Source organism: Trichechus manatus, unplaced genomic scaffold, assembly GCF_000243295.1.
Source record: "Trichechus manatus latirostris isolate Lorelei unplaced genomic scaffold, TriManLat1.0 scaffold00106, whole genome shotgun sequence".
Lineage (NCBI taxonomy): Eukaryota > Metazoa > Chordata > Mammalia > Sirenia > Trichechidae > Trichechus > Trichechus manatus.
This window is the reverse complement of record NW_004444042.1, coordinates 8,841,758-8,855,023: the sequence shown is the minus strand read 5'-3', so window position 1 is coordinate 8,855,023 and position 13,266 is coordinate 8,841,758. Positions and strand designations below refer to the sequence as shown.

At 49.3% G+C, this 13,266-nt stretch overlaps 1 protein-coding gene across 1 annotated transcript in view; it reads left to right on the top strand.

Annotated features, from left to right (window-relative positions):
* Positions 1-13,266, top strand: part of LOC101341936 (cadherin-23-like) — an 84,039-nt gene that overhangs the window by 39,294 nt on the left and 31,479 nt on the right. The window contains 3 exon segments of the mRNA XM_012557500.1: positions 4,716-4,953; positions 6,395-6,500; positions 8,899-9,026. Coding sequence (XP_012412954.1) covers positions 4,716-4,953; positions 6,395-6,500; positions 8,899-9,026 — 472 coding nt within the window.

Below are 13,266 nucleotides of genomic sequence, written 5' to 3'. Positions count from 1 at the left end.
CACCACCACCACCACCACCACCACCACCGTCACCACCGTCACCACCACTACCACTACCACTGTCACCACCACTGCTACCAGCAGCTGCTAACATTTGTCAAGTACTTTACACTTTCATATAATCCTCACAACTAAATATGGGAGGAACTCAATGATAGGCACTATTATCTCCATTTTATACACGAGGAAACTGCCGCTTAGAGAGGTTAAGTCACTTGCCCAAAGTCCCAAAACTGGTAAGCGCCAGGGCAAAGACTCTGCACATGGTTCACCACTAGGCTACACTGCCTCTAGGGGGAGTGGGCTGTCACCACACAGCAGCCCTTAGCTGGGTTACTTGCTTCACCGTCTGACCTATGCCAACTTTGCCCTGTCACGCAACATGGTCCTGAACCATCTCTTTCCCTTTACTTCCTACTGTCTTCAGTTATTCTGAGCAAAGGGGAAGCTCTCTCATTTTTAACATGATTGAAAGTCAAGTTGAATTCAAAGACAGGTCTGTTTCTAAAAATGAACTGTCTGATGCATTTGGAAGCCCAATAGGATGAGAAAGACAGTGGCTGTCAGTTTGGATTATGGGCCCGACTATCTGTGGATAATCAAGAACACACTGGGAGATTGTTCAGCTCTCCTAGCCGTTCTTTGCCCCTCTGTGATGGGGGCCTCAGAAGGGGAGGAAGGAAGCAGCAGCAGGATGAATCACGGGGCACCCCGTCCCTTAGGGGACCTGCATCCACGTGGCCTTGTCCTGAACATCTTGGATCTTCTCATCTCTTCCTTCTCCCAGGCCTGGACTTCTCCAGTCCCTGAGCCAGGCCCTTCCAGGCTTGGTGGCTGGCACCGAGGACCAGGTCAGAGCACACGAATGTCAACTGACAACTCAGATGAGGCTCTGGAGGGCGTGCAGAGAGGGAAGGAGAGGGACTGTCTCATGGGACCTTGCTCCTCCCTGGGAGACATTTTCCAACCTCTTATCCAAGACTCAGAGTCCCTAAGTGGTGCAAACGGTTGATACACTCGGCTGCTAACCAAAAGGTTGGATGTTCAAGTCCACCCAGAGATGTCACAAAAGAAAGGCCTGGTGATCTACTTCCAAAAAAATCAGCCTTTGAAAACATTATGGATCCTGATAAAAACTCTCAATAAAATAGGAATAGAAGGGAAATTCCTCAGCATAATAAATGGCATCTATACAAAACCAACAGCCAATATCATTCTCAATGGAGAGAGGCTGAAAGCATTCTCCCTGAGAATGAGAACAAGACAAGGATGCCCTTTATCACCACTCCTATTTAACATTGTGCTGGAAGTCTTAGAGCAATAAGGCAAAAAAAAAAAAAAAAAGAAAGAAAGAAAGAAAAGAAATAAAGGGCATCTAGTTTGGAAAGGAAGAAGGAGAACTATCCCTATTCGCAGATGATATGATCTTATACATAAAGAACCCTAAACTTTCCGCAAGAAAACTACTGGAACTAACAGAAAGATTCAGCAGAGTAGCAGGATATGAGATCAGCATACAAAAATCAGTTGAATTCCTATACACCAACAAAGAGAACTTCAAAAAGTAAATCAGGAAAATGATACCATTTGTAGTGGTCCTTAAAAAGATAAAATACTTCAGAATAAATCTAACCAGAGATGTAAAAGACCTGCACAAAGAAAACTACAAAACACTATTGCAGGTAACAAAAAGAGAACTACATAAACAGAAAGACATACCATGCACATGGATAGGAAGACTCAACATTCTGAAAATGTCAAGTCTACCCAAAGCAATCTACAGATAAAACGCAATCCTGATCTGAATACGAACAGCATTCTTTAATGAGGTGGAAAAACTAATCACCAACTTTACACCGAAAGGAAAGAGGCCCTGGATAAGCAAAGCATTACTGAAGAAAAAGAACCAAGAGGCCTCACACTACCTCATCTCAGAACCTACTATACAGCCACGGCAGTCAAAACAGCCTGGTACTGGTACAATGACAGACACAGACCAATGGAACAGAGTCGAGACCCCAGATGTAAATCCATCCGCCTATGGTCAGCTGATCTTTGACAAAAGACTGAAGTCTATTAAATGGGGAAAGACAGTGTCTTTATCAAATGGTGCTGGCAAAACTGGATGTCCATCTGTAAAAAAAAGAAACAAGACCCATACCTCACACCATACACAAAAACTAGCTCAAAATGGATCAAAGACCTAAATATAAAACCTAAAATTGATAAAGTTTGTGGAAGAAAAAATAGGGACAACACTAGGGACCCTCATACATGACATAAAGACAATACGAACCATAACCAACAATGCATAAACACAGAAGAGAAACTAGATAACTGGCAGCTCCTGAAAATTAAACACTTACGCTCTTCAAAAGACTTCACCAAAAGAGTAAAAAGAGAACCTACAGACTGGGAAAAAAATTTTTGGCTACCACATATCTGACAAGGATCTAATCTCTAAAATCTATAGAATACTTCAACACCTCAACAACAAAAAGACAATACCCAGTTTAAAAATGGGCAAAGGATATGAACACGCACTTCACCAAAGAAGACATTAGGCAGCTAACAGACACATGAGAAAATGCTCCTGATCATTAGCCATTAGAAAAATGCAAATCAAAACTACAAGGTACCATCTCACCCCAACATTACTGGAACAAATCAAAAAAACAGAAAATAACAAATGTTAGAGAGCCTGCGGGGAGATTGGAACTCTTATGTGCTGCTGGTGGTAATGTAAAATGGTATGACCATTTTGGAAAATGTTATGGCACTTCCTTAAAAAGCTAGAAATAGAAATGCCATATGATCCAGCAATCCCACTCCTAGGAATATATCCTAAAGAAATAAGCCATCATATGACTAGACATATGTACACCCATGTTTGTTGCAGCATTATTCACAATAGCAAAAAGGTGGAAACAACCTAAGTGCCCATCAACAGGTAAATGGATAAGCAAATTACAGTACATACACACAATGGAATACTACACAGCAAAAAAGAACGATGAATCTGTGAAACATCTCACAAGGTGGATGAATCTGGAGGGCATTATGCTGAGTGAAATAAGCCAATCACAAAAGGACAAATATTGTGTGAGACTACTATTGTAAAAAAAAAAAAACAAGAAAAGGTTTACACAGAAATAAACAATCTTTGATGGTTACAAGGGAGGGGAGGGGTGGGGAGGAGAAATCACTAACTAGACAGTAGACAAGTGTTAACTTTGGTGAAGGGAAAGACAACACACAATATAGGGGAAGTCAGTACACGTGACCAAGGCAAAGCCATAGAAGCTTCCTAGACACATCCGAACTCCTTCAGGGAACAAGTTACTGGAGCTGAGGGCTGTGGACCATGGTCTTGGGGGTCATCTAGGTCAACTGGCATAACATAGTTCACAAAGAAGATGTTCTACATCCTACTTTGGTGATTAGTGTCTGGGGTCTTAAAAGCTTTCGCGTGGCCATCTAAGATACATCTATTGGTTCCATCCCATCTGGAGCAAAGGAGAATGAAAAAAACCGAAGACACAAGGAAAATATTAGTCCAAAGGACTAACGGACCATATGAACCACAGCCTTCACCAGCCTGAGCCCAGAAGAACTAGATGGTGCCCAGCTACCACCACTGACTGCTCTGACAGGGATCACAATAGAGGGTCCCAAACAGAGCAGGAGAAAAATGTAGAACAAAATTCAAATTCACAAATAAGGCAAAAAAAAAAAAAAAAAAAAAAAAAAAAAAAAAACGAGACTTACTGGTCTGACAGAGACTGGAGGAACCCCCGAGACTATGGCCCCCGGACACCCCGCTAACTCAGAACTGAAGCCACTCCCAAAGCTCATCTTTCAGCCAAAAAATTAGACAGGCCTATAAAACAAACAATAACACACGTGAAGAATGTGATTCTTAGTTCAATCAAGTATACGAGACCAAATGAGCAACACCTGCCCAAAAGCAAAGACGGGAAGGCAGGAAGGGACAGAAAAACTGGACGAATGGACATGGGGAACCCAGGGTGGAAAGGGAAAGGGGGAGAATGCTGACACATTGCAGGAATTGCAACTAATGTCACAAAACTATTTATGTATAAAATTTTTGAATGAAAAATTAATTTGTGGTGTAAACTTTCACCTAAAACGCAATAAATTTTTTTAAAAAAACGTATTGAGCACAGTTCGACTGTGACACACATAGGTTCTCCGTGAGTCTGAATTGACTCCATAGCAACTGGTCCTGGTACTCAGTCCCTTGAGCAGTAGAGACAGAATAGATCCTGAAAGAGGACCCCCTCCCCTTGCTGGTGGCCTGGCTGTTTGTTTAAAGTGTTCTGGTATAAAACCATCTGAGATGGCAGAATTTCTGGCCATTACAATTCTTGAACATCTAAATATCACCAGTAGGCAGAAACATGGGGTTCACAGCAAGAGGAGGATCATTTGCTGAATTTCCTCCTTGATTAAATCAACCCACTCCTCCTGACCCCCCCACCCCTCATGTGATCCTGAACCCTGTCCAGCTCCCACTACCCCCTTTAGAGAGAACTGTTCTTACTTAGAGCAAGTGAAAAAGAAGGCAGACTTCAGACTTCATTTTCTCTCTGTTTGTCACTTTGGGCAAGGACAGGCTGGTAAATGCAGGCCCTTATCTGCAAGCTTGCTTTAAACCAAGGTGTCCTCTCTCTCTCTACTTGCTGCCTGGCCAGGTTCTCTCTGGACGAAGACACAGGGCTTATCGTGCTGATTGCCAAACTGGACTATGAGCTGATCCAGCGCTTCACCTTGACAGTCATCGCCCGGGACGGGGGTGGTGAGGAGACCACAGGCCGGGTCAGGATCAACGTGCTGGACGTCAATGACAACGTGCCCACCTTCCAGAAGGACGCCTATGTGGGTGCCCTGCGAGAAAACGAGCCTTCTGTCACACAGCTGGTGCGACTCCGGGTAAGATACCAGGGAGTCCTGCCATCCTGCCGTTCATCTTGCCCTTCCCTCTGTGCCTCCTTCTTCACTGCCCGCCTCGGGAAGTCACTACAGGGAGTGCTAACCTCCTGATTGGGGGTCAGATCCTGAGTCTGTGCTGGGCCTTCTCTGATCCCTATCCCAAGTCCCTGGTTATTGAGTGAGGCTGCATGGTATCTGTCTAAGCTTACATTTCAGGTCACCACTGAGCAAAGGGACCCCCGTCTCCCTTGGCAAGGACACTAAAAGTGGGGAGCAGTCCCTTGTCAGGACCCCCTTCCAAGCCCTTTAGTACCTGCTTAGAATCAGGACCTACCACAGCTGGAAGGAGCTTCAGAGACCCTGGGATGCAACCCCATTTTACAGAAGGGAAACAGGAGGGGAGAGATTGGCCCAAGGAGGCGAAGTGAATTAGCAGCAGAGCCAGAACTAGAACTCGGGACACCATACTCCAAGTGTCCTCCTATGGCGAGTCCTCACTGTGATTCAGTGACCTTTGACCAGAGACATCTTAATGTCCTCGTCCCTCTCCCCCCACTCTGCCCACTCTGAGTGACAGGACCCAGAGCCTCCACTTAGAACTTGTTTCTGAAGCAGACAGGGATAAAGGCAAGGGTGGAGGCGTGGGCATGGGGATACAGAGAAGACAGCATGCCATGGCACCCATAGGACCCTGGCCTCCCCTCCCCCACTTAGCTCCAGTCTCACCCAGAGTCATGGGGTGCCCCTGAGGCTCTTCAGGGTCAGAGCAATCTGGAAAGAAGCTGATTAATCTAGTCTCCTCAGAAGACAGTCAGGGGGGTGTACGATACCTGATACCATTCCAAATGCCTTCTCCCATCCTTGTAGTCATGCAAGATGCATTTATTAGACCCCTACTGTGTGCCAAACACTGTGCTGGACTCTAGTTGTGCAACAGCAATCAAATAGCAGACAGTCTAGCAGGGCAGGCAGAAGTGAAACAAGTCATTCCAGTCAGCTGTGAGGGGACTGAGGGGTTGAGGGGTGCACAGAACAGGGGTCCTAACCCAGTCAGGGAAGGCTTCTGTGGGTTGGGGTGTTTGAGCTGGGACTGCAGGTGTAGGGGTTAGTCATGCCAGATGTGGGGTGACCTCCTCCATCTTCTGGGTGAGCCCCAGCCTTCTCCCATTCTTCCCAGGTCCCCAACCTGCCCTCTAGATTTCCCAGGCTACCCATACATACCAGCACATAGAGGGGAGCAGGGTATCTGTGAGGGGCCAGAGAGGGCCTCCAGCTTAGGGATGGGGGCCTCCTGGGGTCCCATGACTGAGAGCTGGATCACCCAAAGAAAGGAGCTGTCCTGTGTGGAGTTTGAGAAGGGCCAGCCCCACTCCTGCCCACCTTCATCTGGCCCCAGGGCCTCTCGGGGCTCACGGGACTCTGTCCACTCTCTTCCTTCCAGGCAACAGATGAAGACTCCCCTCCCAACAATCAGATCACCTACAGCATCGTCAATGCCTCTGCCTTTGGTAGCTACTTTGACATCAGCGTGTACGAGGGCTACGGAGGTACGTATGGGATGCTGTCTTGGGATGAGGGCTCTTTTCTTCTCCCATGTAGGCACCCTGGACCACTCAGGAAGCCGCCTGGCAGCTCCAGTCAGCTGGAGCAGCAGGTAGCCTGAGGTTGCCCTTCCGCAGGGTCAAGATCTGTGTCTCAGATCAGCCCGGTCTTTCTCTAGGTCTTAGGCCCACAGCCAGCCCTGCAGGCAAGCAGATGTCTGATGTTACTAGAATATTCCTGGGCCCCTGTTTCTTACCAAGGCTGCCCTAGGCGGATCCATGAGGGTGGAGGCTTGTTGGTCAAGCTTCGCCATCCTCTGGCTGGTCCTACGGCCACCTGCCAGTCTTCCCAACAACAACAAAACAACACACCAGTTGCTGTCCAGTCGATTCCCACTCATGGAGACCCCGTGTGTGGCAGAGTAGACTTGCATTACATGAGGTTTACAAAGCTGTGACCTTTCAGAAGCAGATCGCCAGACTTTTCTTCTAAGGTGCCTTTGGGTGGGTTCAAACCGACAACCTTTGGGTTAATAGTTGAGCCCTTAATGGTTTGCGCCACCCAGGGACTCCCCCAGCTTTCCCAGGCTGAAGGTTCCCCTGGCTTTCCATCTCCCACTCCAGCCCTGCTAGGCCCAGGCATAGTTCGCACTCCGGACCCTGCCCTGCTGTGAGTCCTGATCCCTAGAGCCCCGGCAGGGAAAAGCAGCAACAACATCAACTTCTAAGATCCCAAGAAACCATCTCTTTTTTCAGACGAGGCAACTGAGGCCCAGAGACAGGGAGCAACTTGCCCAAGGTCACACAGCAAAGCTGTGAGGGTAGCACTTGAGGCCCAGTGTGATCTGCTTCTGAGCTGCCTCGCCAGCCTCATCTCTCAGCACTCCTCTCCCCTGTAAGAATCCAGCCTCTTTGACTCCGTTGGTGTCCTCTCCCCATAAAGTGGTCACCTCCCTTCCATGCCTTTGCAGAGGCTGTTCCTTCTACTGGAAAGCCCTTCCTCCCTGCCCCTAAGCCCATAACCTCTGGCTAACTTTGAGGGCTCATTTGGATGTCCCTTTTCTAGGGAGCTTCCCTTGAAGACTGGGTTAGGTGCCCCCAAGGTAGAATGAATGTGCGATTGAATGACCCCAGGCCCAGTGCTCATTCCTCCTACTGCCCACAGTGTGGCCGAGACATCCAGTCGCAGAAATTACAGTCTTGGCTTCAGATGTCGGGTGATCTCTGTCTGTTTAATCCATGCCCCCTTTAGAACACTTAGAAGTTCATGCCTCTGTCTGCCCACACACTGCTCTCTCTTTAGCTAGAGGAATTCCCCTACGGTTTGCATTACTAAAGCAATACTTTTGTTTCCATTTTCCAAATAGAAAGTTGCAATTTAATATTGTTTTAATGCCTTTTCAGACTATACATGGCCCCCACCCGCAAGCCAATATGCCTTCCTTTCCTGATTGAGAATCCATGGCTTAGCACAAAGAGTAGTAATGGGAGTTCAGGCATGCACAGTGGGGGTTGGAGGGGGGGCATTTGAGGGCCAAGGCATCTGTCTCAGCTCCCCCCAAATCCTGCCCCTTGGCCTATGTCTGAGACGGGCCTTTGGTGTCAGGGGTTCTTCACCCACCTGCAGAGTTCTGCTGAGGGTAAGGTCAGCTACACCATTGCCATGAGTGCCCCACCCCAAGGCCCAGAGCAGGCTACTGGATGGCCATGAAGAACCCACAGGGTGAAGTGAGTGAAGAGGAGAGGGAGGGAAGAGAAGAGGGGGAGAAAGATGGCAAGGGAAAAAAATATAGGTCAGAGGAGAACCAGGAGGGTGTCACCTGTACCCTGCTGCCTGGCCCTCCTTGGCACCCCAATGCTGGGCAATAACTGGGAGAATTATATGCTGGTCTGGGGTGGAGGTGGGGGAGTAACAGGGAAAGATCTAGAGGGCCTAAGGCATGACCCTGTCCTCCAAGCAGCTTCCAGACTAATCAGGACAGATATTAAAGAGCAGTGCCAGATGAGTGGGTCAGACAGACAAACGGACAGTCTAGCAGGCAATTGTGCCTACTGGGGAGGTGTCTGGGCTCTGGATTCAGACAAACCTGGGCTCCAGTCCTGGCTCTATCACTGCCAGCTGTGTGGCCTTGGGCAAGTTACGAAACCTCTCTGAGGCTGGTTTCCTCTCTGTAAAATGGAGCTAATAATCATTACTGTCTCATGGGCTCAGCACCGTGCCTGGCACACTTCAGGCAGGCCGTAAACATGAGACCATGAGGCTCCACTAGTTCAGGGTCAAACAAGGCAGAGCTGGCCCCGGCACACGCCAGCCATGCCTTCTCTGCCCACTGGGGAGCCATGGCTGGAGGACATCTAAAGTCTGCTTACAGAGGGCCTGGGGGCCCTGTTTCTCTCATTTCAGTGATCAGCGTGAGCCGCCCCCTGGACTATGAACAGATACCCAACGGGCTGATTTATCTGACAGTCATGGCTAGGGATGCTGGCAGCCCCCCTCTCAACAGCACTGTCTCTGTCACAATCGAGGTGTTTGTAAGTACCCAGGAGCGCTGGCCTTGCCCTTCCAACAGCAGTGGTGAGTGCTTCCCAGAGCATCCCGGGTCTGCCTGAACCCAGTGGCAGAGGACTTTGTCCCCACATCCCTGGATGACCCCACAGCTCGGGGAATTGCCCAACAAACGGTCCCAAAGGTTGGCCCCTAGCTAACCTCTGCTATTGCTGCAGCAACCAAGTGACTTCTCAGCTCAGGCCACCAGGGAAGGCCCAGGGCCCTGGAACTTCAAGAAGAGACAGATTGCCTTGCTCTGAGTTTACTGGGGACCTCAGAACCCCCTCTGAGAGGAATAGGAGCCAGGGGTCAAGCAGGGAGAAAGTGTCATGGGTTCCCTTCACTTACAGCCACACTCCGTGAAGTTCAAGGAAATTACTGGAAGGTCATCTTCTCTCTTCTATCCTCTATCCCCCTCTTTTTTTTTTTTTCCTTCCTTTCCACTCCTCTGAAGATCTAAAGGGGCCTGAAACCAAACCACAGCTTGTCTGACATGAATGTCAAACACACCTTAGTGATTTCCGTGTCTGAAATTATCAGCCGCTGAATCCATCTCCACACTTGCTCATTGGCCCGTGCTGCTCCCCCAGCGATCCTGGGATGCTGAGCATGGTCTGACAGCGGGCCGCTCCCCACTGAGACCTCCCCGCCGTGTGGTGCGCACACACAGACACCCCTCCCCGCCACCCCATGTGGGCGTGTTGATGAAAGAGTTAGTGCATTACTGGCTCCAGAAGGATTAGATGAGAGTGTCAGGCTAGGAGATAGGCTGTGATTTAACATAAACTCAGGAATATCTCGACCTGGAGCAGGCTTGCTGGATAACCTTCCTGTCACAGGCGGCTTGCCCTGCAGCCTCTGGCACTGCCCAGACCTGGCTTTAACAAGCCTCGTCCTCTCAGCCTGAGGCCGAAGCTCCAGGGCCCGGCTCCCACGGGAGATGTCCTTGTCTGGGCCTACTTGCTTGCAGAATAGGTGGAGCTGGAGGTTATGGCAAAGTCAAGGCTGATGCCTGGGGGAGAGCCCTCCAGATGGGCATGTGGGTGCAGCGTTTACAGGTGGCATGGGAGGGTGGGGCTCTGCAGAACAGGGTGCAGCAAAGGGGAGGGCAGAGAGCCTTGCTTCTAGAGTCCTTGTATCTGGCATCACAGAGGAGAGTCATCGAAGCCTAGAAACTTGCACATCTTTAGCCCACGACCTCCCACCTCCCTTAAGATGCTGAAGGTGATACCAAAGAAGTAGAATGTGTTTCCTGCCAGTTATGGCCATGTCCTTATATTCTTCACATGGCCGTGACCCTGACACTGGCCACAGCTCCCAAGCCTCCCCAAATCCTGGCCACACTCATAGCCTTGACCAACCAGCCATCCCTTTTATCTTTGTTACCTAGTGCTGCCGTAACAAAAAAATACCACAAGTAGAGGGCTTTAAAGCACAGAAATTAATTTTCTCACAGTTCTGGAGACTGAAAGTTCAAATCAAGGTCTTGGCCTTGGCGATTCCTTCTGTGAGCTTCTCTCCTAGTTTCTGATGACTGCTGCCAGTCCTTGGTGTTCCTTGGCATCTGTCTTCTGCCTGTGTGTCTCTCTACTCTTTTTATAACTCAGAAGGGATTAGGGTTAGGACCTACCCTACTCTGATTAATATAACATCATTAATATAACAAAAGAAAACCCTATTTCTAAACAGAATCACATCCACGGGTACAGGGGCCAGGACTTCAGTACCTATTTTGAAGGAACGCAATTCAGTCCGTAAAATACCTTGCAACCAGCCAATATTCTGCTGTGCTCCGCAAGTACTGAATTGCTCCTGTGTTCAAGGTACAGTAGCAGGTCCTGGGTGGATATGAAGATGAATGTGAACCTGCTCCACCCCCAAGGAGACAATGCGAATGGAGGGAAAGAGTGCGGCTTTGGAGGCATGTGGGTTTGAAACCTGGCTCGGCCACCCTCTGGCTGTGTGACCTGGGATTAGTTCTTATCCTCTCTGAGCCTCAGTTTCCTCACCTGCAAAACGGGGATAATCATTGTACCTGCCTCATAATAGTGTCATGAATACCTGGCACCGGGAAATGTTGGCCATTGTTCCAGCTGACAAGACAGACATGCATACCATCGGCAGCATCTAGACCCAGCTGTCCGTAGTGCAAATGGGAGTTCCAGAGTGCAGGCTAGGACCGAGAAGGACCCTTTCCAGGCTTTGGGGAAGCAAATGAGGGAAAGGGTAGGGGAGGTTTAGGGAGATAAAATGAGGTGTTCTACACCAGCCCAGGGATGGGCAGGCATAACTGACCAAATAGAAATTAAAATGTAGTCAACTCCAGCGATGTGCCAGGTGCTTTCACATTATGAAATCTCTTTCAATCCCATTTTACAGATGAGGAAGCTGAGGCTCAGGGCAGGATATATAGCTGGTCCATTATCACCAGTGCCTTCATCGCTTACCACTTAGTGAGTGGCAGCACTAGGATTTGAACCTCAACCAGTCTGATTCCCAAGTTCACACTCTTTCCACTGCACCCACTGGCCTGGAGTCTTGGAAATCCCTGTCTTCACAGGCTTGAGACCAGAACTTCTCAAGCTTCCATGTGCACCTGAATCACCTGGGGAGCTGATTAAAATGCAGATTCTCATGCAGTGGGTCTGAGGTCGGGCTGAGATTCCGTATTTCTAACCAGCTCCCAGATGATGTTGATGATCTATGAGTGGACCACTCTTTGAGTAGCAAGGCCTTGGAAGATCTATCCTCACGGGATTTTGAAACTCAGGAATTGCCCCAAACCCCGGTCCCCTAACCAACCTGTGGCTCAGCTAAGGAAAAAACCCTTATTTTAGGGCCCTTTCCCTAAAGATGGAGCCCCAGCCCACCCTTAGCCCCGCAAATGGCTCCAGAGCTAGAGGAAGGTCCAGGAGCTGGACCTTTTACCCACTGTGAGTAAGAAAGAGTGGCTGGCGGCCTCCCTCCCTGATACTAGGAAGCGGGGTCTCCATGTGGAGGGCCGGTGGGAGGAATCCACCCCACTCTCCATTCATAAGCCAGGTCAGCCCAGCGGAAGGGGCACCATTTTCAAATTCACTGAAAGGTGTCCTGGGTCAGGAGGGGTCTGCAGTTTCCTTGTGGGTACCACCCTGGCAGCAGAAGGGTCTGACAACAAAGACAGATGCCCCTTGTCTATGAGTGAACATTGTCTCTCGAGTGGGGCTTTTGGACAGTGTCTAAGGACCACACTTGAAAAGGTCACCGCCTTCGGGTTGATTTGCACATGAGTGATTTTTAAGTAGCTGTCACTTGGCTAAGCTGCCACCTCCCTCCACTGAAGGGATTTGCTTCTCAACTGAAAAAAAATAGCCAGCCAATGATGAAGTTGATAGTGGGTTGGGGGTAGGGAGAGGCAGATCAAAGAGCCAGAGCTCTGGCCAGAAGGAAGGAGGAGGAGGCAAGAGGGGCCAGGTGATTCCTTTTCATCCACTGCTTGTTGGTTTTTAATAAAGAAGTCAAACTCGGTTTGTAGATTTCCCATTAGGGGACAATAAGCTTTTGGAGCGGGAGCTGCTGAATTAGAACTAATAGCAAATTCAGTGCCAGGATCCGGGGAAATATCACTGCTAATAAGTTTCTGCCTCATGCTCTGTCACTGACATTCTCGGCGCCGCTTCGGGCAGCCAAGCAGAAGGTTTGAATATATATGCATATGGGCACCCGTGCCCACGCCACGGGCCAGGGCAGTGCCCAGGTGCGGTGTGGGGGCATTGGATGTCAGGTGAGTCCCGAGTCCACCAGCTCTCAGAGGCTGGGGAGAAGGGCAGGGTGACATCAGTCAGGGTACAGTCCAGAGCCAGAGGACAGATCAGGGAAGGAGAGGGCATTCCTTCCTGGCTGCTGCAATCCCAGCAGGTGGATTCTCTAAAGCCCCAAGGGTGAGCAGCAGCTCTCACCCCTCCATCGCTTTCATGCCCGCTCAGCCAGAAGTGACTGCAGCTCAGAGGGCCTTCATACAGACATCTTGGCCTCAAAGAGCCTTCACTTCCATGAGGAGATGAGCCCTCAGAGAGTGAAGCACCAACAAACCGATACCAAACCCATTGCTGTCGAGTTGATTCCGACTCATGGAGACCCCACGTGTTACAGAGTAGAACTGAGCTCCATGGGGTTTTCCTGGCTGTAATCTTAGAGAAGTAGATTGCCAGGCCTTTCTTCCATGGTGCCACTGCCAACCTTTAG